Source organism: Lytechinus variegatus, chromosome 2 (genome assembly GCF_018143015.1).
Source record: "Lytechinus variegatus isolate NC3 chromosome 2, Lvar_3.0, whole genome shotgun sequence".
Taxonomy (NCBI): Eukaryota; Metazoa; Echinodermata; class Echinoidea; order Temnopleuroida; family Toxopneustidae; genus Lytechinus; species Lytechinus variegatus.
Window position 1 is genome coordinate 18,958,682 of NC_054741.1, and position 25,449 is coordinate 18,984,130.

General features: G+C 36.3%; 1 protein-coding gene across 3 annotated transcripts; it reads left to right on the forward strand.

The window, feature by feature from the left end:
• The first annotated feature begins 2,362 nt into the window (after nucleotides 1–2,362).
• Nucleotides 2,363–24,802, forward strand: LOC121407499 (purine nucleoside phosphorylase-like). 3 transcript variants are annotated; one of them, XM_041598607.1, is made up of 7 exons: nucleotides 2,363–2,533; nucleotides 8,380–8,541; nucleotides 17,796–17,965; nucleotides 18,681–18,784; nucleotides 19,498–19,673; nucleotides 20,472–20,662; nucleotides 21,464–24,802. In XM_041598607.1, the coding sequence occupies exons 1-7, from the start codon at nucleotides 2,511–2,513 to the stop codon at nucleotides 21,670–21,672; spliced, it is 1,035 nt and encodes a 344-aa protein (XP_041454541.1). In that variant the 5' UTR covers nucleotides 2,363–2,510; the 3' UTR covers nucleotides 21,673–24,802. The 3 variants fall into 3 exon arrangements, with proteins under 3 accessions (XP_041454541.1, XP_041454543.1, XP_041454542.1); XM_041598609.1 differs by lacking the exon at nucleotides 8,380–8,541 and having other exon boundaries at nucleotides 2,369–2,533; XM_041598608.1 differs by lacking the exons at nucleotides 2,363–2,533; nucleotides 8,380–8,541 and adding an exon at nucleotides 14,491–14,558.
• Nucleotides 24,803–25,449: the final 647 nt, after the last annotated feature.

The following is a 25,449-nucleotide window of genomic DNA, read 5'->3' on the forward strand; positions in this document are numbered from 1 at the left end:
CTGGCGCTTCGCGCAAGAATTGCCTGTTCGATGAGATTCATATCTTGCTCAATAGGTTGATATGGAGCAAGTTTTGAAGTTAATATACTAAACATATTTTAATTCGGATATCGAGCTTTCATTATTTATTTTTCATTTACAAATGTCCGTTTTATGGTCAACATATCAGCATTTTAAGCTCACGCTGCGTTGTGACATTGTTTGATTTGCCAAGTTCCTATTGTCTACGTGTATTTCATAATGTTTCATTGAACAAATGTATTCAGAATGCCCAAATTCTATTACCCTTTTTACACAGGATTTTCTTAGCCCCGGACTATCGCTAACCCCGTACTATCCTTAACCCCGTACTATTTTATTTCCTTTTCACACATGCCAAATTGTTATTGCTAACCCCGGATAAGGAATTCTTGCTTTTCACACACGAAACTCGCTAACCCCGGACTAGTGGTAGCTCATGCTTTAAATACATTTGTCGATCATTCGTTGTACAAGTACTTCACTCATACACTTTACACACGCTTAACCCCGTACTATAGGGGGGGGGGGGCTAAATTGCTATTTAGCCCCACCTATAGTACGGGGTTAAGGTTAGCCCACTTTCGTTTTACACAAGCGATCTTAACCCCGTACTATCGCTCTTAGCACCACAATTGCTGGGATAACCCTGCTTTTTTGCAGGGCCAAATAATCCCGTACTAAAGGTGCATGGGGTTAGCCCACTTTGCAAAAATGCTGTGTAAAAAGAAAGTGGGCTAAGCTTAACCCCGTACTATAGGTGGGGCTAAATGGCAATTTAGCCCCACCTATTATAGTCGGGGTTAAGGAAATTTTAGCGTGTGAAAAAAGGGTATAGGTCTAAATCTACATGTAAAACATGCGCGATAGCCTGCATGTTGTTTATTCAAAATGTACTTAAATTATCAAAAAGTTTCACATCAGAATATCAATAATTGTCTGCTCACGCTTCACAATCGCAGTATTAATGATACCCAAGTAATAATATCCTATTAATGATTTACAAAATATGAATAGAGTGTCCTGCTTTTAGGTCTAAAATCTCAATTTTCTTCCATTCGCGCTTCCCGCTCGCATCAACTGTTTAGTTACATACCTATCCGACTTATTAATACAAAAAGTACTTAGAATGACCATTTTTTAAGTCGGAATGTCAAAAAAAATTGCTCGCGCTTCGCGCTTGCATTATTGAAATATATACCGTCTTTTTGGGTAACTGTGAGCAGTCCTTAACAGGTCCCTTTTAGATAGTGCTAGAACAGTTAATACAAATTTCTGCTCGTGCTTGGCGTTCGCAGTAACAGCTAGTAACATACGAATTTTGTTCAGGTTCACACATAACATTGCCCAGAATATTAAATTTTCGGGACAAAGTACATAAAAGTAAAAAAAAAAATCGCTCGCGCTTCGCGCTCGCACTTTTTATAAGGCTTATGAGATTATTTCATGTTTATGTTGTTTTATAAGAATAAGAAGTGACTGATCGGGGAGGTGAAGATAATTTCGGGCCCCGTCCCCTATCGGCGAAGTCGGATCCGCCCTTGTGACACATACACACACATCGGAAAAAATGGCCGGTGCCCCCCTCTGAAAAAGCAAGGACCCCCCAGTGCCCCCCTAGGAAAAAAATCCTAGCTACGCCACTGCTCACTCCTCCTCATAACGTGCGTCCAAGTCTAATTTCATCTTCGAGATAGGATGCAGAGCCCTTGGAAAATTACAGCAGATAATGATGAATGAAAATAAAAGACATATCTCAACCCTTTTATACTATTTGCTATCTAAAGGAACATTTTAACCTTTAGGTTAACTGTTTGTATCGCTGATAATGTATAAACTAGACAGAAGTTCATTTCAGACAACTCCAGCATTTTTCTTTATATTTTGTAATCTAAATGGTTTTTATTTTTGAAGATAATTGAAATTATATTTAATTTTCTTTGCAGAGTTACCTCCCCCCCCCCCCCCCCCCTCCTCCTCTCGAGAAAGGAAGAAACTACCCGCCCCAAGGAATTTAAACACGCTCATGAGCCTCGTACCGTATTGCTGTCCATTCATGAATTTATTGTTGTAACTCGCTTATGAATATTCATGAGCAAAAATCATAATAGTCTTTCCTCTCGACGGAAAAGGGATCATAGTAAAGAAGTAAGGATATAAACGATACATTTGGATAACTATACATATATTTTTATTTTTTTTTAAATAAGAACATGTTTTATACTCTAGATAAACGAGTCAAATAAGATCTTTAAAAAATAATACTGAACACTGACCCTTGATTAAGTCACAGCGCATGCGTGTGCTTAGGACATATTTGACGTATATGGCTACGTAAGTAACCCGCGCCCTTTCTCCACATTTGGCGCGCCGCCTCGTGTTTATGTTTATAGCGAAAGATCGCGCCAAACCTCGTGCCGGTGAGTAGTAAACATCATCGTCGTCATCAATTAGAACGAACGAGTAAACTTCGCTTATAACAGCAATCAACCATGTCTGAGAAGAACAACAACGAGTAAGTTATTTAAAGAAGGTTTTCATGGTTTTATTAACGATGAATTTAGTGGTATTTGTAATATAATCCCGGCATAATCCAACGGGAAACATGTCTGAAAATAGATTTATACCGGCATGTGCATGCCACAGCCACAGGCACAGACCATACAGAGTGCCACGCCAGCAATGCATTATGCTCGCGCAGTACAGTGTATAGCCTATAGGGAATGGCCGGTTCAGTGAAATTACACATGTTGTGCGGAGTAGTGCATGTACCCTGACATAGCCTGGGGCGTTGTGGGGAGTGAAAGTTATATACTGTACGTAGCTCACTCCCCACTAACGCCTGGGATTCCTCCCTATACTTCCCCACATACGGGTACAAAACCAGAAACTTTCGCCCCCGAGAATTCTACTTTCCCTCTAAAAGATCTAGCCCTAAAACATGTACATGGGGTCCAACTTCATTTCCAACATTTCAGCGATATTGATTTCATTTTTAAGAAGAATTCATTAAAAAAACGAGAGATTTGTTTTGAAAAGATGGAAAGAGCTTACTTCCGTGTTTACGTCGCCATCTTGATTTCTTTGTCTTCCACTTGGCGACAGCACGCAAATCGCGGGATTTGCGTGCTGTCGCCAAGCGGAAGACAAAGAAATCAAGATGGCGACGTAAACACGGAAGTAAGCTCTTTCCATCTTTTCAAAACAAATCTCTCGTTTTTTTAATGAATTCTTCTTTAAAAATGAAATCAATATCGCTGAAATGTTGGAAATGAAGTTGGACCCCATGTACATGTTTAATTTAGGGCTAGATCTTTTAGAGGGAAAGTAGAATTCTCGGGGGCGAAAGTTTCTGGTTTTGTACCCGTATGTGGGGAAGTATAGGGAGGAATCCCAGGCGTTAGTGGGGAGTGAGCTACGTACAGTATATAACTTTCACTCCCCACAACGCCCCAGGCTAACCTGACTGTGAATGTGAGTGATGTGGTCATTAGCCAGGAGGCTCCTGATGTTGTCGTTAGAGAGTAGAAATTCAATTCTTCAATTTCTTGTCTTGTCTTTCTGTAATGCCCACAAATCATTAATTTATAATTCATAATCATATTGATGGCATATGAATGAACGTGAAGATATTGAAGATTGACTTGACCTGAATTTTTTGCCGGGACTGGCAGCCAGTGTAGCCAGGAGGAGGCTTCTAGAGAGTAAAAATAATTTACTAACGTAAGGTTACTCTCACACGAAGCCAGGTCTTTTCTATACATTTGTGTGTACCACCAAAAATCCTGAAACTTTCGCCCCCGAGATTTCTACTTACTAAAAGATTTAGAATCTAGCCCTAAATATGGGATACAATGTCGGAAATGAAGTATCCCATGTAAATGATTTAGGGCTAGATCTTTTAGAGAGAAAGTAGAAATTTCGGGGGCGAAAGTTTCAGGTTTTTTGGTGGTACTCACAAATGTATAGAAAAGAAGACCTGGCTTCGTATGAGAGTAAAACCTTACGGTCGTTGATAGTATGATGGTGGGCCCCAAGTCTGCGCACCTAACAATTTGAGTTGAGATTTAACATGAATTTCTTCTTATTTCACAAAATCTTTTGGTTAATAGTGTTCCTTATGTTATTAAGAGTAAGTGTACCAAATTTCTCATTAAAAAAAGAAAAAAAGAAAAGATTTTCTTGAAAAAACCTCGTGCAGTCATTTTCAGATTGAAAAAAAAAAATGGTACCCCACGTCTGCGCACTCATTCACTTTGCACACGATTTGGGGATTTTGATGAGAAAAGCTGCATTTTGAGGCCGTCACATGAAATGCCCTGAATTCATTATTTTTCCACCATTTTGAGTCAGATTTTTTTGTGAATACCTGTCTATATATTGCATGTGTAAAGTTTGTGCTCGTTGCTTATCTTCTTTTACTAGAATTGCGCAGATACGGGGGTGCGCAGACTTGGGAGACCGCGCAGACATGGGGGAACTGACCATAAATGATTTTTACTCTCTAGAAGCCTCCGTTGGTTGTTCGAGTGTTGTAAAATTTGTGAACATCGCTATTTATCTAAAACGTTCAATGGTAATACATTTTGAAAATAAAAGAATCCAAGAACAGCAGTAGATCCATAGTAAATACATATATAAGTCATAATCATTCATTACCGTATGTTTGACCTCTGACTGACCTCTCTTAAAATACATACTAAGCTACATATACTATTTGTGCAGGATCTCTCTGCTGATCTCCGAAGCTAATGGAGGAAGAAGAAGTAGTTTGATTTTCTAAATAATGATGCAGAATGTGCAAGATAATGGCTTCCTGTGCAAATTCAGACTGATTTCTTTTGGAGGCATGTGTTTAGTTTTGGTTGATTGCAATTGCCCCAAAGTGGTATACAATATACCAGTATTAAATAAGGTAATATTAAGGAATTATACAAAACTCATTCACTAAATATGTGTGCTTACTCTCCACGGAGCCAGGGATTTGCCTGTGCCTGGCCTTGTCATGTGCGTATGCCGTGGTCAAAATTGAATTTATTGCCCCCAGCCCCTGTCAGGATTTCTACTTTCCCTGTAAAAACATAGATCTAGATTCTAGCCCTAGATCTAAATCATACAGCCTCCAATTCTAAATGGGCTAGAACTTCATTTCCGACATTTATACAACATTGATTTAATTTTTAAACAAGTATTCATGTTTAAAAAAATGAGAAAAATATGAGAGGACGGGAAAAAACTTGGTGATGTTTACTTGGCCATGCATCTTGTTTAGTGCTGCAGCCGAAACGAACGGAAGTTCGCCGAACTTGGCACTTCCGAACCGGACTGAACCGAACACAAAGGCCTGGTTCGGAAGTTCAGTAAAAAAAAAAAAAAGTATTTTTTTTTTTTTTTATCCAATATTTCACCAGGGTAGTGCATTCAACAAAAGTTGATCTTCCATGTGGCCCTGGATAACAAACAATACAACTATATAGAATTAAAAACAGTAAATGCTGATACATACACATGTACAATCATCAGTCCATATGATATTAAAATACATGTACAGACGTATAAAGCATGATGATTAAGTGACTAAAGTGATTAATATGCAATGCGTAAGTGCGATGACTACATAGATTTAAGTATAAAATATAAAAAAATATTGGTTAGTGATTGTGCACAAAGAATTCCACTCAGTATATTTTTAAAATCCACTATGATAGCTCCCATCTCGTCTTTGATTGAACTGTTATCAACTTAAGAATATTTTATTATTATAAATACATTTTTTCTTGATAAAATGAGGGGACATTTTGAAGCTAAACTCGGTATAAAAGTGTGGTGTAATTACGTACTGCCGTAATTGATCGTGATCGTAATCGGACCTAATCATTTTGTATTTAATAAAGAAAAAGAATTAATTCCTCGTAAATGACAAAGTATGACAGTTTCGGTCTCGTGTTTGATTGAATTTTTATCATTTTCAATTTTTTTTTATAAACATGAATATATTTTTTCCTTATAAAATGTGGGGACATTTTCAGCTTAACTCAGTTAAAAAGGGTAGTTGAATTACGTATTACTGTAATCGGACGTACATTTAATTGTTTTGTATTCAAAAAAGAAAAAGACAAGATATAAATTAATTCCTTGTGACTGACAAAGTAATGGTAAAAAGTATATATTCCACCTTCTGAAATTTCCATATTAATATAAAAGATAAATAAATAAGACATGAAGGAATGAGGGTGAAAAAACAGAAAAGATAAAAATCAAACCAAATCAACGCATGTTCCCTGATCGATGTTCCGGAAATGGTTGGTAAGGAAAGTTGAAACAACCTGCTTTCGGTTGCTATTATACAGGTAAAATTCGTATTCCGAACTTGAAACGTTTTTCCGTTGTCAATATTTTCTTAAAAGTGGTTTAATCTGGTCAATTACTAAAAATGAAATGATAGATTATCAGTTCCGTCTTAGTTCTGACGATCAACGCCGAGTGATTTCACAACACTAAAATACCTCGAACCGAACCATAGTTCGGAAAAAAATTGCCGAACCGAACCCGAACATGCCGCCTGACTTGCAGCACTAATCTTTTTCCCTTTGTCATGTTTGTTAGTAGCTTAGCTGTGCTACGACAAGCATATGCAGACTTGTGCGTCTCTTCCTGTTCCATGAATTTTATTTTTGGACCCACTAATTTCCATGTATGCTTAAACAACAATGAGAATGCCCGATTCGTCATTGCACAGGCATAGATCTACGCATCAGAACTACATCTATTAGGAGCAAGTCCCTTTAGAGGGCAGCAGACATGAGTATTGAAACAGAAGCCTTTATGATTTTCTAACCCAATCTGGTTTTATGATTTTGAATCATAGGCCTCGACTGAAAAGGTGACCTTGCCCTGGTAGGTTTGCAATGCAGCAGTGCTGTGCAAAATACATTAGCTGACTGCAATAGAGAGTTCAGTCATATATGATATACACCCCACAGAGTAATTAAACTAAAATTGCATGTACTTCACAATGTTTGTAGGGGACAGGTTTGGGGTGCAGATCAGGTTTACTAGTATCAGTATTATCGCTGCAGTTTGTATTTATTTCAATATCTGCATTTAGGCCAATGTTGACTCAGAATTATACATGTTATGTGTCAGATAGCTCGAGAGTTCTTATCTCAATCAAATATGCATGACCTAAAATTGATCATGTGCTTGACTGTCTTAGGATGTTACTGTACCGCTATCTATAATAAATATTTGCATTTTGAGTTATTTGATAATGATATAACTGCACTTGAATTTTTTTTGTAGTATTACATTTTAGGAAATGCGTGATGTCAGTACATTGTAAGCCAGCTTACTTAATTACTCTTAAGATGTAAAAGTATGAAAAGTTAGGGACTTGTTAACCAATATTTTTTAGGAGGAGGAGCAATCTATAGATTTGTAGGCGGAGCCATCTTATCCCAAATAGGAAAGTATGTTTGCATTCATTCAGTTTTTCTTTCTTAAAAATATACATGTAGGCCTACATGTAGATATAACATGTTGGTAATCCAGGGTAGTCTATCGACTATATTGAGAAAAAAAATTACCTTATGTAGGATATTAAATGGGACCGATATTGAAACCAACATTTTATTAAAAATGTTGAAAATTATACAATATTATTAGAAAATTTCTTTTTTTTCTTCTCATCATTAGAAACTTTGTAATATATTTCAATTTTAGTTTGGGGACTGTTTTTCAAGGGGAGGGGGGGGCTATGGCTACCTGACTTTTCAGTGCAAAGATGAGTCAAGATGACAAACAGAACATCCTTCTTTATAGGGAAAAAATTTGTTATTAAATCCTTATATGGGAGAATTTTAGTTATTTTTTGTTTATGCTCTGAAAACATGTGGTATAGTAGCTACATGTATTGGTAAAAATCCAGGTCGTGCTTGAAGTGTAAAAAGAAGAAGACAACGTTTCTATTAAATACCTTGGATTCAGTGATGCAACAGAGCATGGTTGAAAAGATTGAAAAGGAAAGGTATTTATATGAATAGAGCCTGAAGGGTAAAATTGAAAATGGGCAATTCATTTCAGCCATTCTCATCATAGGTTTTATTTGCATGTCCCACACGTCATTACAAGTTGTTCTTCAAAAGACTTCTTTATACAGTAATTGGGTCATATCTGTGTTCAGTGTGGAGCAGTGTAGACAAGATCTCTCCCATTTTACACGTACACTGTTTATGTGTTTTAACATTTGACATGTAGCGTAGTGTAGAACATATTGTATTACATGGCATCCAGTAGCAGTGCAGTGATGTCGGGGAGTTCCTGTGACGGTATCATTTCATCTCTCGAGTGTTTAACTACCAGTAACCTTGCAGATCCAGTTACCTCTGGCACGCGTAATCGGCTCGCCATGACTGATGATATACCACCGACCCTGGCTAATGGTGAACCACATACCTCGGATGGTGCCCCTTTGTCTGAGGAGGCCCCACCTAGCACCACACATTCCGCACTTCAGGCGAGCAGGTATTATTTGACATCCAGTTAGTGTCGCTGCGTTCTGTCTCCCTTCTCACCTTGCATGTGTATTGTATCTCTCGTACTCTACTAAATTATGGGGTATCATTACCTTTTATAGCTTTCAATTGGTGTATTTTGAAGGTGTATTTTAAAAGTATGGTGTACTAGTGTTATGATCATCGCGAAAGTGCTTTTAGTCACCAGTGCTTGAAATTGTTCTGTAATGTTTAGTCTCCTTTCAACCTTTTTGATTGTTCGATAACTGCACAAAGCACATGTATTTATTTGGTGCTATAAAGGGTGTATTAAACATTATTATCAAAGGCTTAATCCTATTTGGCTTGACACATTTTATAATGCATCTACTATTCATTCTTCCTGAATCTATGGCTTAATGTGAAAGTCTCCAGTTTTCAATTTTCTAAAAAACAAATTCCATTTTCTTCAATGTTCTAAAATTTAAATTTGAATTTCTTTTGGTGGCATGTAGTACATGTTATATGACTTGAAGCTATTGAAGCAATTTAGAATCTGTTTGCCGGTACTGTGTTGCAAACATGCAGCGACTTATGCCCTAAATACCACAACAGGCCAGAAAATTGATTTTCTGCTGAAGCATAATAATTGATGTTTGCATTAATTGAATTTTTCTCTCTTTTTTTTAACCCCAGATCATTTTTACCTAGAGCACCATGCCAATTTCATTGTATTTATGTTGTCTTATTGCTGAAAACTGGAGACTTTTTTTTTAGTTTGAAAGAGGTGTTTTTAACAACTAAGTGTAATATTTTAACTTATTAACAATAGTGTCATGCCTTTGATTTACACTGTGTAAGTAAATATTTCATAATGCATGGAAAATTTCCTACCAGACGAACACCTACATCTAGCTCATGGAAGTGGAGAATTTAACAGATGACCATAGAGTACTGAAGTGTGATCTCATTAATTTTCACTTTTTGCATTTCAGCATTTTTTATAGCATATTTTGGTAGAGCATGATGAAAAACCCCCACAACCCAAATGTGGGAATCGGTCCATGGGGCCCCAGCCGGCCCCAAGGATATGACCTCATGAACCAGGCCAATGATGCATTGCCTTCAGTGGGGTTAATTATGTATTCATGAGGTCATACATGTATCTCGACCCCCTTAGACCGATTCTCAATATCACCAAATCTTGGAAGTGGGGGGTTTTTCATCATGCTCTACCAGAATATGTTATCTAAAACGTTGAAATGTAAAATATTTTTTATGTGACGTCATTAAATCGGACATGGTGGCTCAGTGGTAGAGCGCCCGCCTCATGGACGGGAGGTCGTGGGTTCGATCCTCAGCCGTGTCATACAAAAGACTTTAAAAATGGGACCTTCTGCCTTCGTGTCAGGCGCTCGACGTATGAGAACGGAGAAGGGTAATAATAACATATTATGTTATGCAGGGCCCGCTGAAAAACAGCTGAGAGTGGCTACCCTGGGTAAATAAGTATTATTATTATTACTTCGGTACTCTATAGGATAAAACATCTGTAGGTTTCTTACAATTTAGATTGACAGTTTCGATATGAGCGCAACAGTTACTAATTTCTTGAATACTGTATGTATTCTGGGTCTATTTATACATGTAATTCATTTTCATGGTTTGCCGAAGGGAATTATTTTACCGCGAAATGATTGCACTGGTACTCTTGGTATACATGTATAGGCCTACACTTCATATTGTGTACATACACTGCTTTTTTGCGATGATGGAGAAATTAGTTCAAATTTTATACACTTCTGTTTTAATCCATTTTACAGTACCAGTCAGCTATCTTCAACGCACCATTACCTGTAAGAGCAATATATTCATTGGACCAAATCTATTCTCTGGTTTTTACAGGTAATAGTGAGTTTAAGATGGCTGACTGGTAGTGATTGATATATTTGAAGAATTGATTTTTATTGATTTGATAATCAAATGCATGTTTAAGATTTATAATTGGAAGAATGTATGCTGTAATAGTGTACACATGTTAAGTATTCAAGATGTCTTTGTCCTATGTGAGCTAGATTGTCCTTTTGAAAGATTTTATTTTCCAATTTATGTTTTTTTCTCTCCCTTTGTAAAGAACAAATGGTGGCATGATTGTTCATTGCTTTCAAAATAATATCTTAGCATTCATCATTCATTTTTTTCAATGTGTTTCCTAGGGCAGTTTTCTGAATGTCCAGTCTCATTTCAGTATTTTATCTTTTCTCAGAGATACATGTTTGAAAAAGTCAGGCCTCTACAAATTTTTTTTTCGTCACTTGCCCTGTTGGGCAAGTGATGAAAAAATTTGCTTGCCCGATAGAAAAAACTGCTTGCCCAATTTTTTAAATAATTTTTTCATTATGACGGCACTACTCTTATTTTTATTAAGGTATACTAAATAACAATTGAGAATCATGTACAGTTTGAAAGCAACGTAGGCCTGAGTCTTTGCGTTTATTTTGGAAAAAAAATCAATATTTTATGGCTATTTAAGGTTTTAAAAAACCCTTCAACAAAAGTTGCTAAAATTTCATATTTTGCATCTTTAAATCCATGAAATGGCTACCTGCGTAACATATTTCCTTAGAATTGCTTTCATTTACCATAGTTGGAAACTATAAAGAAAGCCAGTGAAAAATGTTCAGCTCTTTATTGACTCGGAAAAAATTATTTTATCATCAAAAGTGGAGTGGCTAAAATTTCACATTTTGCATCTTTAAATCCATGAAATGGTCATTTATTTTCCATATTTCCTTGATTAAAAAAAAAAATTATTTGGAAACCATCAAGTCTTTTCTTCATCATTTTATGATGTTCCACTCGGTCAATAATTTTATCTACATGTTTTCACATGCTACTTTTTTTTTCTATTTTGAGGAATACCTGTTCACTTATTAATGAATTATTAGTAACATTGTTTAATATTGTATGATTTTTAAGTAATTTTTTTCACTATGCTTAGAATCTTGGGTGTGTGTGTGTGCGTGTGTTTGTGTGGGTGTGACTGTGAGTTGAACTTTGATATAAATGAATTCAATATCTAATTTCTACTTCGCCTATTCCAGTACAATAACCTGTACTCGGCCATGTAATAAAGGCCCACATACCCTAACTTTTCCTGAAGTTCTTTGAAAACGCAGACTTCTACGAAAATTGCATTTCTCTATGGGGGAGTCTAAATTTGGTGAGAATGTATTCATTAATAACTTAAATATACATGACAATGAAGAAATCATCAAACTTTATTGGAAGTTTTGAATAATATACCCGAAATGTAAACTCTGTCTGAAACAGAAAATCACCATCATTGAGGCCTTTACTGAGCGAATTGTCCCCCAGAGCTCTGGCAGAGAGACAGAGCTCAGACTGGCTAGCTAGTATGTAAAATAGATGGAGCTTTGTTTGATGATTTATTGTCTGATATTTACCTCATCCCCTCAAAAAGGGAAACAAATGAATTTTAAGTTATAATTAACAAATACGGCAAGTTATTTTGGATGTTAATAGGCCGTTTTGAAAAGCAAAGCCGAATGACATGACAACTCACCAATGCGAGGTTACTAGACTCTGTGATTTATTTCCTGTGTAATTCTAATTATTTTATCACAGAATTGTGATATCGGAAGGGGGAAATGTGCATTAGAAATTGCACATGGTGGTAGTCATAATGGAACCTACTACATTCAACTGTTTCCCGGCCATTGCGTTGATTTTTTTCATACCTGGTACCATGTATGGAAATACGTGGTACAGAAAAAATAACGCAATTTCGGAATTTGAAACTGCGCTACTCGCTATTTTTTAAGGCTGATTCATGATTTTGAGTGTGGATTTTGGATGATTTATGGAAAAACGAGGTACGGTACAGAAAAAAAAGACGCAACAACCACTTGCCCGATCGGGCAATTGACTTTGAGAGGTGCTTGCCCGCACGTCATTTTCACTTGCCCCGGGCAAGCGGGCAAGCGGGTTTGTCGCGCCCTGTACATGTTTGAAAAAGTCAGTATTCTGGTGGATGTTTTTAACTTTTGTCATCAAAATTGTCATAAATATTCTCTTTTCTCGATATCTTGCACAACAATTTTTCTTTTAGCACCCTAATATTCCGACAGCATGTCAAATACATGTAAATGTCGAGCACACAACGACATTAATTAAAAATTAGATTAGATTGTTGCATTTGTATCACACGTCATTCATGACCATTTTCTGAAATACTTTTTCATGCTACAAGACAAGTAGTTATACCATGATATACATTGATTTCTCCTTTTTTCTTCTTTCTCTTCTTTCTATATCTCTTCCAAAATTGACTCTCAGAACCCTATCTCTCTCTGGGATTAAGCGCATTAATACGCTCACTGTAATGAAGATACGCCCAGCGTGTCCCTGGCCTTCCTGTTGTTTAGAAGGGCTCCCACTTGGAGTTGGAACTTGTGTAGTGGTCTTTCTATTCAAAAAAAGTTTTGATATTCTAGTCATATGATAAAGTTGTGATGTTAATATACTCAATTTTTTACCTCTCAAGTTTCCAAATAGTCTTTTCTGTGATTGAATAAAAAAAAGTCTTTGCTGTTTTTAAAAACCTTTAATTCCATTCAAAGTTCATCTAAAATGGATATTCTGTTCTGTCATAGCAAAACATGAATTCAGTTTTTTACATGAAAAGTCAAGAACAGATTTTCCATTTCAATTATACCAGTAAAAGAACACTCACTGTCCTGACAATTCAAATCATGCAGCTAGTCAAGCTACAGATCAAATTTTTATTTAATTTTTTTTGCTTGTATTAAACTCGACCCAACATGAGGCCTTCAATTTCCTACATGTATGAGTATTTTTATTAATTTCTAATAAAATAATATTTACAAAAGATATTTACTTTGTGTATATTAATTGTGTGACCAAGACAACGCCCAGTTCTCTACATGTATTTAAGCACATGTGCATATATGTCTATACCATGATATGTTTGCATCATATTGGCACTGTGCCAACAGTTTTCTCCTTTTGCCAGCAGCAGGAATTAAAATTACCTGTAACTGTATGAATAGTCTTTGTGTTACAGCCCTGTGCAGGTAGGTTTTGTTTGAAATGCAAAACTATTATTGAATATGAGTAGCTTTGTGAAAATTCCATTTGACAAACTGAACTTAAATCCATTTGCTGTACTTGTATTGTCTGAAATCACTTGACATCATGAAGCATTCTTCAGTCTTGATTGACATGTTATTTGAGGTTGAGCCACAAGGGGTCTTATAGCAGAGACTACCAATGTGGGGGTGTGTTGGGGGCTTGGCCTTTGGTGTGCTGTGTATGCACACAGACTATGCACAGAGAGCCAATCGAAGCAGTGAGTGTGTATTGATTACTTAGCCAAGCAACCTACATGTAGTGGCATTGCTGACTGATAAGTTCTGTTTATTTCCCCTTACTCATTTAGTTTAGATCATTATATCCTGGTTTTATTTGTGTAAAATTATTTAATATAGGTTTCCATCATGACATGCATTTTTACATGCTAAAAGAAATTGAGATATTTTTGTGATTTTGTTTCTGGGGTACATGTAGAAGGGGGGGGGGGCAGTGACTCAGATGGAATATTGTGAATGAAGGTCTTAGGATTGTCTAGTTTCAATTTAGGTTAAGATAGTTAATTGTAGTCTCATTGTTTAGACTGAATCTCACAAGGGGTATAGAATTGCATTGTGCGTGGTAGACAAAATAGGCTCCATCTAAAAAAAGAATCTTGGCATCATTCCAATATTGCTGTTTGACTAGTACAGTTTATTCCCTCTTTGGTATTTCATCCTCTGCATGGTGTTTAGTCATTCTCCCGTTCAGTTCAAGCACGCTATCAGAATTAATTTTCTTTCACTAGTGAAGGATAGTACCTCCTAGAGTGAATACGTGTGTAGAGTGTTGACAAGGAAACGCTGATTTTGGATACAGAATCATGGAAAGTGTGGAAAGAAAAGTTGTTGATGTTCAAACTCATTCATCCGATATGTAAGTATGTCTCGGTTATGCCCAATGCCAGTGCATTTTTGGACCCCTACAAAAGAAAACTGCATTTGCTGAAAGGGTGTCCCATCCCACAAGTTGTGAATAATAGATAAATATATACAAAATACTGTTGCCTCTTGGTTTTATCATTGAGCTATTAATCTGAGACCGTGCTTATGCTTCCACTTTTCAGGCCAGAATCAGCGTTTCCAAACGTCATTAGTCCAAAACACGGTTGTATTCATGCTTTCATTTAAACGCTGTTTCAAAACGCTGATCGTAAAACTCACAAAAAGGTACGTTTGTAAATGTTGTTTGCCCAGAATCAGGCTTATTTGGTACATGCTTCCCGTGAGATGAAAATCCACGGGCGAATACAGTCGCATTGCTTCATGTTATCTCCACGTAATAACAACACTCGGAAAAAAAACATTCGAGAAAAGGCACGCCCAATTTGACCTCGCTTTACGATGCAAAGCAAGCTGGAGATCGTGATTTCGCCTCTGAAAAGTTAAGCAGAAACAGCACTCCCAGAACCACGTTTACGAGCGGCGTTTGGAATCGACGTTTGAAAACGCTGATTCTGTCCTCGCAATTGAAGCATAAACACACCCCGAGTTGGTCCATTGTTTTATCAACTCTTCTCTAAGGTTGGAGAATGAGATTCGACTGCAGCCATACAAAGTTTTTTGCCCAGAGGATGAACTTTACCTCGCCATTCACCTCTGATTTCCCCTTTTATTGCTTCCAATTTGTTTGGATATTGTACGTGTATTCGATATGAGTAGCACAGTAAACACCTTTATTTTTAATAGCTGATGAATTTCCTTCCTAGAGTTTGATGAATGTAGACTTCACAGAACTCACTGCATTTACATCCGGATAAGCCAATTTCTCTCCTTTTTAAATTTCCTCTGATTATTTCCTTTGCCAAAATATCTTTAAAGGACAAGTCCACCCCAACAAAAAGTTATGAATAGAAAGAGAAAAGTTCAACAAGGATAACAATGAAAATTTCATCAAAATCGGGTGTAAAATAAGAAAGCTATGACATAGCATTACATGTGTTCTCTCCTCCAGGGCTTTAAAGCATTGAGCGAAATGTCCAGATCTAATCTGCGTTGTGTTTGTGTAATTGATTTCACATTGACCTCCAGACAAAGACAGAAAAGGAATAAAGATTTCAGTGGTCAGTACCATAGGCTTGCCTTTAACCCGAATGCAAAATGTAAAATTGAGTGTAATCTACATGTATGCTCAAAGATAGCTGACTGGGTCTGTACATGTACTCAGTAGGCCTACATGTACTACATGTAGTTTATCAATCTGCATGTATTTGATGCATCATTCTGTGGCATTGGCTAATTTTAAACTTAACTGTTTATTTGTTTTTTGTTAGATTTTGCGTTAGATTTCCATAAAACCTGAGTCAATATACAATTTCTTCAAGTGAAAATGTTAAAGCCATTCACATATTCAGAAAATATATTTGTTCATCTCCATACCAAATTCGAAGAAATTGGATGAATTTTTTGTGGTATGGAAAAAACCAGTGACACAGGCTTCATTTTAGGTGTAAGGATTTTTTGAAAATTTACATGTACAATGATTGTTCTCATGTTTTTAAAGCAGGCCTGCCAGCTTAATATTATCAAATATATTCTCTGGGAATTGTTATAGTATTATTTAACAATTAAACTTGTTAATTCACTGTTGATATGTATTTGTCTTTATTTTTTTAGTACATTTTCATTACAGTTATATCTTACTCAGTTTTTATGAGTAACTATACTTAGAATATCTACATCACAATTCACAACAAATGATTCAACGGATGATGACCAATATATATTATTTGGTAATGATTAGGCCTACCACACCATTTGTATTAGTTGTGTCACAGATAAAACATACAATACACTGCAGATTCATCTAAGTTTATCTTCATTATCTCTGTCAAATTACACAGAGGCCTCAGAGCAAACTGTGTAATGACAAAGGATGACAAGTCTTGGCAAATACTGAAGAAGGCATTATCCTTGTTCTCAGAAATATTATGTAATATGTTTCAGTCATTGTTGGGACACAAAAGATGGAATCCCACTTCCCTCGCTTTTCCCCAATATACTGAATATTTGACTTGAATGATTACAATCAGTTGCTTACGAATTATTTTCAATTTAATACTCATATAAAGAGTATGTGCAGCATTCTATCATTGCATGATAAAAACTGTCTTTAGTTCTATTCCTGAATCATTTTTTTTCTCAATTGTATTTTGAGCAAAGGGTGGAGTACTCTGCTCTCAGTTCATATAATTAATTCATAATTCAACATGCTTGAGCGAATTGTTACTACATGTAGTATATATAATTAATGATTCAACATGCTCGAGCAAATTGTAACTAGTACATAGAATTAATGATTCAACATGCTCGAGCAAATTGTAACTAGTACATATAATTAAATGATTCAACATGCTTGAGTAAATTGTACACTTCAAAGATTGTGTCCTCCAGACAACAATTGCAAAAAATAAATACAGGTATATGATAACAAACCTAAATATACTGGTAGACAGTAATAAGCCATGTTCCACCATTCATTTTTTAACCTGCTTACAATGTAAATGTGAGTTTTTGTGAAATCTATAGTTCTTGATGTTTGACATGTTTTGCTATGTAATGCCCTTTTTCTTTAATAAAGGACAGAGAATGAGAGACATTGATTTTCACTTTGGATCTGTATCATCTGTGTCATTGAATTGTTTTTTGCAGTTTATGCATGTTTACTTGAAGTCTTTATACACATTTTAAAAAATAGAAATATTCATTTTTTTGTTCACTATTGCATGATGGTGGTAGTTTGTAATTTGAACAAGTTCCCTTCTGTGAAATTGCCTTGGTGAATTTCCTCTTAAACATTTTTTGTTCTGCAATGAATGTTCCCTAATCTGTGATTTATCATCGCATGATATTTCCCATGTGTATGTGACGTGACAGTTTCACAAAGATTAGAGTTTAGTTTTGATATGAACACCAACTATCCACAGAATAAATAGATAATGTACAATTGTCAATGTCTACGTGTATTTGTGTGATTATTATCAGAGTGAATGTAGGCAATGTGAAAAAGTGCATTGTTATACTTAAGAAGCAATTGAAACAGCTTGTTTCATGCTTCAAGTGAATTGAGATTTTTTAAAAACATTTGAATAATATTTTCCCCATTTATTTTCAGGTATACCTATGAGGACATCGAGGCGATGGCCGAATTTCTGTTGGCCAGGCAACCTCATCGTCCGACGATAGGCATCATCTGTGGGTCTGGCCTGATGGGACTGGCCAATAAGCTGGAGGAGAAATACACCATACCATACGAGAAGATTCCAAACTTCCCCGTCAGTACAGGTAAGGATTGTTGGAAGGGAAAATCATGAAGAACAAAAAAAAATCACTCACAGGTGTGAGAGTTCAGATTTTTATCTGATTTCTGATTTTTTTTTTTTTCAGCTTAATTTCAGCCTATTTTGGGGTTTCCTCTGTACAAAAAGTATGGGAGCTCTTTCTATTTCAGATTTTTTTCAACACTTCAGCTTTTTTTTCAGATCTTTTTATTTGTGACCACTCTCACCCCTGATCACTCTAGATTTAATTGCGTTGACCGTTATCATATTTTTCTTTTTAAAAAAACATTAATTTTTTCTTTGAATAAAATCCTGCCTGTTCGCAATGGAGAATTTTTCGTTCTGTGAGGTTCAAATATCAGGACAGAGATCACACTCTTAGTAAAAACTGTATCACCACGTTATATGAGAATTGATGTCAAAATTGATGTAAGTAGCCCAAGGTTGGTGTGCTTCTTGTAGTACCAGCGACTCTCAATTACTGTAATAGAAGGTCAATTAGCATTCTGTGTTACAGCCCACTGGCGTTCATAATAACTAATTTCTATACTCCTTGTAGGATTGTCACAAGTTACAGTTGTAATGATCTTCATGTAGGTTGGTTCTAAATACTTTTAAAAATAATAAAATGAAGATTTTTTTAAAAAAGGAAAGAGTATTATTATTATCTTAGGCATTAACAATTCAGGTTTCTGTTACAAATGATTTTAATTTTTCAGTTGAAGGACACCATGGTCAGTTCTGCTTTGGAACTCTGAATGGAAAGACTGTAATGATGATGCAGGGAAGATTCCATCTTTATGAGGGATATCCATCATGGAAGGTAGGTAGCCATTTTGAATCTGTCATCTCGTTTTTCTCTTCAATCTGCCCTGCCCCCCCCCCTTCCCCGCCCTGATTCCATGAATTAGGTGTGCTTATAACTGTTTTAAAAAAAAGGATGGCAAAAATAATCTAATATACCCGAGGTTTGTAATTTCTTCACGGGATTGCTCTGACATTTACTGCCATGGGAAATCTTCACATCAAAGTTAAACATGATGAAACCTCTGACAGAATACTTGTCAAAATATTTTGGACCTTCGACCAAAGGCGATATTACAGTCTCCTTCAACCCAAACAACTTACCTCATTTATTATGAGAAGTCGGGACAGCAGTTGGAGGAACAGATATCAGGTCCTTATCTTACAAATAGTTGCGATTGATCTGATCAATCGCAACTATGGACGGCCAGCAACGTCAACATATAAAGTGCCTGGGTTTTTTTTTCAAAAATTTTTCTAGATATGAATGTAAATCCATTAATTCATTGATTTCTTAACAATTAGGTGTGTTCTCCTTTGTTTACAAAGGACATCTTACAAACTTCTTGTAGAAAATATGACACTGATGGATTTCCATAGTTACGATTGATCAATCGTAACTCTTTGTAAGATTGGGCCCTGATCTCTTGTAGTCAAAATTACAATAATATTTCTTAGGATTAAAAGATAATGTTTAAAAGCCCTTTTCTCTTTGTCGCCTCTTTATTTCAGCTTATAGCACCTGTGCGTGTCATGAAGCTCATCGGCGTGGACACCCTGGTCGTAACAAATGCTGCCGGTGGAATGAATCCTAACTACAAAGTCGGGGATATCATGGTCATGATTGATCACATCGGAATGCCAACATTGGCCAATTCAAACCCCCTCTGTGGCCCCAATGATGATAGGTACTTCCCCTCTTAACAATTTCCTTGTAGCCTGCCTGAAATCTGTGAAAGATTTCCTTTATCAGTTCCTGTCCTTAAAATCTTCATTAATGAGGTTGTTATTCCAGATAAGAATGAAAGGTGCTTTCCATAATAACACATTTCGAGTTCTATAAGTGCCTAAAGAGTTTTCTTGTTAAAAAAAAGCACTACATGTTCTTGTTTTTAGCTTGTGAGTAGCAAAATAATGATTTTTGCTTTAATCACAATTAATAGTTTACAAGAGTCAGAACCTACAAAAGTGGTTAAAATCTCTGTTCATTTATAAAACAAGTAAAAGATCCCTATGCCCTATAACAGCTTGAATCATTTATTTTTCATGTCAGCAAGCATAGACACAACCTTAATTGTGGAGAATAACCAGGTGTTTTGAAGTGTTATGGCTTTCAGAAGTAGACTCAAATTAATCAGAAACCCCGACTCTATTTCAGATGGCCTTGCAAATATATTTTAAATTTCCAGACAGATAATCGGTTTCAGATCAATGAACTATCGTTTTCAATACTTCACATGGGCTTTAGATCATGAAGGATAATTTGTCTGAGATGATAGTAACTAGGCCTGCAGTATTTTGTGAGGAAGGTTCGATCTGGGCGTGAGTAGACATCAAGTCCAATTGTCCTTCAAAATTTTCTATTTGTAGGAAAATCACATCTCTTGAGAGGGAAAAAAAAGTGTAATAAATCTTTGATAGGTAAGTTTCTTGCTTCACGATTGAGTAAATGGCATCTTGACAAAGTATGTGTCGTTTTCTCATAGGTTTGGAGCAAGATTTATCAACATGTCTAACGTCTATGACAAGAAGCTGAGGAAACTCGCTTTGAAGGTTGCCCAGGACCTGCAGTGCTCAACGTATGTGAAAGAGGGCGTCTATGTCATGGTCGGAGGGCCGTCGTACGAGACTCCAGCTGAGCTGAGGCTTCTGAGAGCATTGGGAGCCGATGTCGTAGGTAAGTGAGCATGTATTCAGCCTAGCACTGACGACAAAGGTTTAGTCAGCTAAAGGCCACAGCACACCTTACGACACGACTGGTCTACGACTGGCTTGCAACTGAGTGAGGGGAGATATGACGTCACAGCTCTTGTCAGCTAGAGAGTCGCAGACCTGTCGCAAGGAAAATCATAAGGATTTGACATGTTGAATCCCTGTGACTGGATCGCAAGCTCAACCTTCCATCCAATCAGACAACAGAGTTGCACGACGCGTATATGGTATACAATGCCCAATATCTTAGTTGATATGACAAAAAACATGAAGCACATGCGTGAGTAGTAGACAGCATGGTGGATGGATCGCAAGGTGTTTGGTGTCGAGGCTTATGACTACCTTGCGATTCACTCAGTCGCAAGCCAGTTGCAGACCAGTCGGTTCTTAAGGTATGCGGTGGCCTCAAAACATGTTGGGTGTAACTATTGTTAGCCAGGTGCGACAATTCGTCTATCAGGTTATATCTGGTCATCTAGAGGTCAAAAGATAATTTTGCATCTTTTATTGATTGCAAAATCAGGCGAGACTCGTGGTTTGTGGATCATCTTTTCTTTTTTAATTAGCAGATATGTTAGATTAAAAACAAAATTTGAAGTCTATTTCGTTTTGAATGGAATCTGTTTGTAATGTCAAATGGACAAAACTTTCATGAATATCAACAATATCCGAAAGTAGTGGTGCATTATGTCTGTACAGTAATCCAAATGAATGTAATGATCTTTTTCTTCCAGTGTTCATATTCGTTGTTTGCTTTTCCTGGCAGGTATGAGCACCGTCCCGGAAGTGATAGCTGCAAGGCATTGTGGGATGCGCGTCCTTGGTTTCTCACTAGTGACGAATGCCTGCATCATGGACTATGCCACCAAAGGTGAGGTGTGTCATGAAGAAGTCCTTGAAACCGGGAAATGGCGCGCAGGAGTCCTCCAGGATCTAATTGGACAAGTCGTTGAGAGGATAAATGGCGAGGAATGAGAATAGCTCCTGTCCAATCAGCTAGATACTCCCTCCTGAGTAACCGTGTATTGATTTTATGAGACATTTGAAGAGATTTCTCTCATAACTTGAGAAAAAGGACTTGAGAATGAATAGTATCTCTTCCAGTTCTAACAGATTATCTATCTCATGAATTTAACATAGATTTTCTATTTTGTGAATTTGAGCAGAATGTAATTCATCAGCTACCATTCATGTGTGAACGGCCACCTCTCATTTTCAAACATCTTCCATTCACATATGAACGTCGAGGAACTTCCCAGCACCAGCGCCCCAACCCAGATGCTGTCAGCTTTTTATTAGATCATCATTGTTCATGATCCCACGTTTCCAGGCATTCCAGGATACAATGTTATTGATGAGAAAACTAGCTGTACTGCAGAAACAGGGTCCTTTCTCTGAAGTTTGTTTGCATACTTACTATTGCATGTATGCAAATAATCTAAAGTGAAAACATTACTGTTTTGCTGTGCTGGTTTTGGAAACCTGCAGTCCAAGATGTGTATTTTCTGGGTTAATTTAGCCCTTAGTTTAAAATAATGATGAGATAAAAATCTGGTTTTGATAGGTGAGCTACATCCAGTTGCAAGGTGTAAATTGTAGTATACAAGTCAAAGTCTTGCAAAACTCAGCACAAAACAATACAGTTTGATGACAGTATTCCAAGTAGTGTGGTTGCGGTAAAGTGGCATTAGACAAGCGTATACAGTACAGATTCCTTTGTTGTAGGAGTTCTTCTCTCCTGTGCCAGCCGCATAGAAACGTTGTTAGTCTAGTAACAGAGCGCTAACAGTAAGCCCAGTCACATCTTTCAGATTGTGAAGTCAGAAAATTTATTTCAGTGTATGAGTAATGCATTGTTCTAACATTAGGCATCACCATCACATTACCGGTTGTGACAGAGCCTCTGTTAATGCATTGTCAGCACCAACAATGTTCATGTGTTGTCTGTACTGGTCATTAGTTTTATTATGCAATGAAGCCTTGATATCTCATGAGATTGTAATTAGTCATTACTTACAATGAAATACAAGAGGTATCCAGCTGTTAGTTTTGCACTATTCGATACCCCACTTTGCCAGGAAATCTGCATTTTTGGAAAAGACGGTATTCTCAAAATTGTATTGCACATATTGCAGAAATGGTGAATATAAGGGGGGGGAGTTTCATTACCCCTTGAAAAACTGAAAAAAAAATTAATGTATCATCTCTGGATGTCATTAGTTATTTGCAATTGAGATGTCTAAAGAGCTTTGAGGAGAACTACATCTCTTCCCTGTAAATACATAAATCTAATCACTATTGCAATTATTCTTACAGGGTAAGTAAAATTGAAGATGAAGTATAAATTCTCTCAATTTACATGCATGTTTTTTGCATGTCTATTTCATAATATTTCTTACTTCCAAACAGGCAGGGGTTTAATTATAGTTTCTTTTGTAGCAAAAATATATGATTATAATAAAATAACTTCAGAAATTTTGCATGAATCTCAACACCCACGACTTTCACAAGCACACATTTTTTTTCTCCTGTCACATGACCTGTGTTACCTTTTTTTCACATACGATGCGACTGGCTAATGCAATGGTTGCTATGGTAACTTTGACTATGGTAGCCTTGACTAAGCAATTTGCTTATAAGGTTTCATTTCCTTTGTGTGGTTTTATGAAGTCAAGAGCTGTTGGGTCTGTCGGACAGATTCATAATAATTTGTAACCCAATCTGCCAATAAAGTATCTTGTTTAGTTTACTGTTTCAAAGTTGTAAATTTGTTCAGAATATCATTGATAGCAAGATTGAAACAAATCTTTGTCATGAAAGATTGTCATGAAATGAAGGTTCTTATGATGTCTTGCTCAATACCATCATTACTTGAAGAATTCATTTTTGCTCATGAAGTACACGAGTTTTATAGTATAGACAGTCAAATTTACAACTGCTTTCATATGCTTAAATACCTCTTACAATATCTCTGGATTTATGTTTGCATATCATGTGTTAAATAAAGTGGTGGAGGTTTCTTTGGTTTTACTTTTTGTTTATTTTTTTGTATTGATATGAGGCTACCTCTGCAAAACCAACTTTCTCTAAAACAATTGAATTGTCTTGTTTTTTGAAAATTACCAAAATCATTACTGAAATTAACATCTATAAATCAAATGATGTGCACTGTAGAAAACAAGTTGAATTTGAAACATCTCGTTTCATTACTTTAAAATTTTTCTGTATTCTTTGGATATCTGCATTATATTTTATGGAGCAGACCTTGTGTGCATGGTGTATTTCCTGTAATTCTCGATTAAAGAGTGAGTATAATTCTAATACAGTTTAATTCAATAATTCCTGTATCTGAAAACCTACAGTGATGTAGTACTTTGTAGAAATAATTACGATGACTTGCCATAAATCTAAACTGTAAGGAAGCTAATTTTAAGGGTGTTGGAAGTTGACAAATTATTGTCATAAATGCATTTTCAATTAAATCTTTTTTTTAATACAATCTAGATCTTCTAATCTGAAGGTCTTGTCACATCGTTCCGCGCAAGCCTTGCGGGGTAGTTGTGGGCAACTATTTGAGCTACCCGTAGGTAGCCCGCATTGACAGTATCTCCCCATATCTCTCACGCAGTTGCCTGCAGTAGCGCACGCAAGTCAGAAAATTTCAGGAAATGCTCAAAACTTTGTTGTGGGGGAGTTGCGGGCAATCATCTGCAACTCTCCCACAGAACGATGTGATAGGGCCTTAAGGAAAGTGCAATCCAGAGATTTCAGACAAGATTGTATTAAATTTTTTGGATGTGACAAGTCATAGCTCGTGTAATTAGGTTGGCATTATCTGTCACACTCTGTATTCTCAGAACGCTGCTAATATGAAGTATTACAGCATCATTTCTTCCTTTCTCCATTTTTCATGGTATACAATAGTTTTGAAATGCGCTAGTCATTAATATTTTATCATTGTTTTAACGACTCCTTAAGATTGCTGTTGATGATATAGATATTTTCTGTAATGGGGGAGGCTTTAAGTATTCATAATGTGAATTTCAAGTGGCTTTATTATCCAATCCACATTTTTCAAAGATTATCTGTTTAACGAAATGTATTTTTTTAAAAATCATTTCCCCTTACACATTCATAATTCACTTTTAATTTGTAACTGATTAACTAGCCAAACATTGGCATATTTTCAGCGATTGATAACATTATTTTAAAGAAATATTACTGTAAACATTTATTTTGTGCTTTATTTACATTGATCCTTTTTATATCTGTGTTAGTACTCTTGTAACTTGTGTGTTGCATTTATTTGTACTTCAGTTTCCATCTATTTATTTGCCATAATATGTATTAAAGTATTCTTTGTACCTTGGTAGTTTAAAGACCTTCCTATTGGGTTATTCCATCATGTTTGTCTTACATGACCATGTGATGTCAGTTTGACATCCATGGGATATTCATGTGATATCCATATCGTCGCACGCACCACGAACCGTCCTCTCCGGATAGATACAGTGCGCTATCGCGCCTCGCGATTTCACCACGAACCGTCCTCTCTGTGACGATGCCCACTGTGGCGTAAATAATTCACTTCAAGAAAATATAAAAATATGGGATGAAATTTTGGAACCTGAACTATCGAATGAAGACACCGGTAAATAATTTGCGCTTCTTGTAGGTGCACTTATTTCTGGTTTTGAAATAGCTTTTCTTTAAATGCGTTTTCTACAAAACTAACTTTGCATCGAAGTGCGC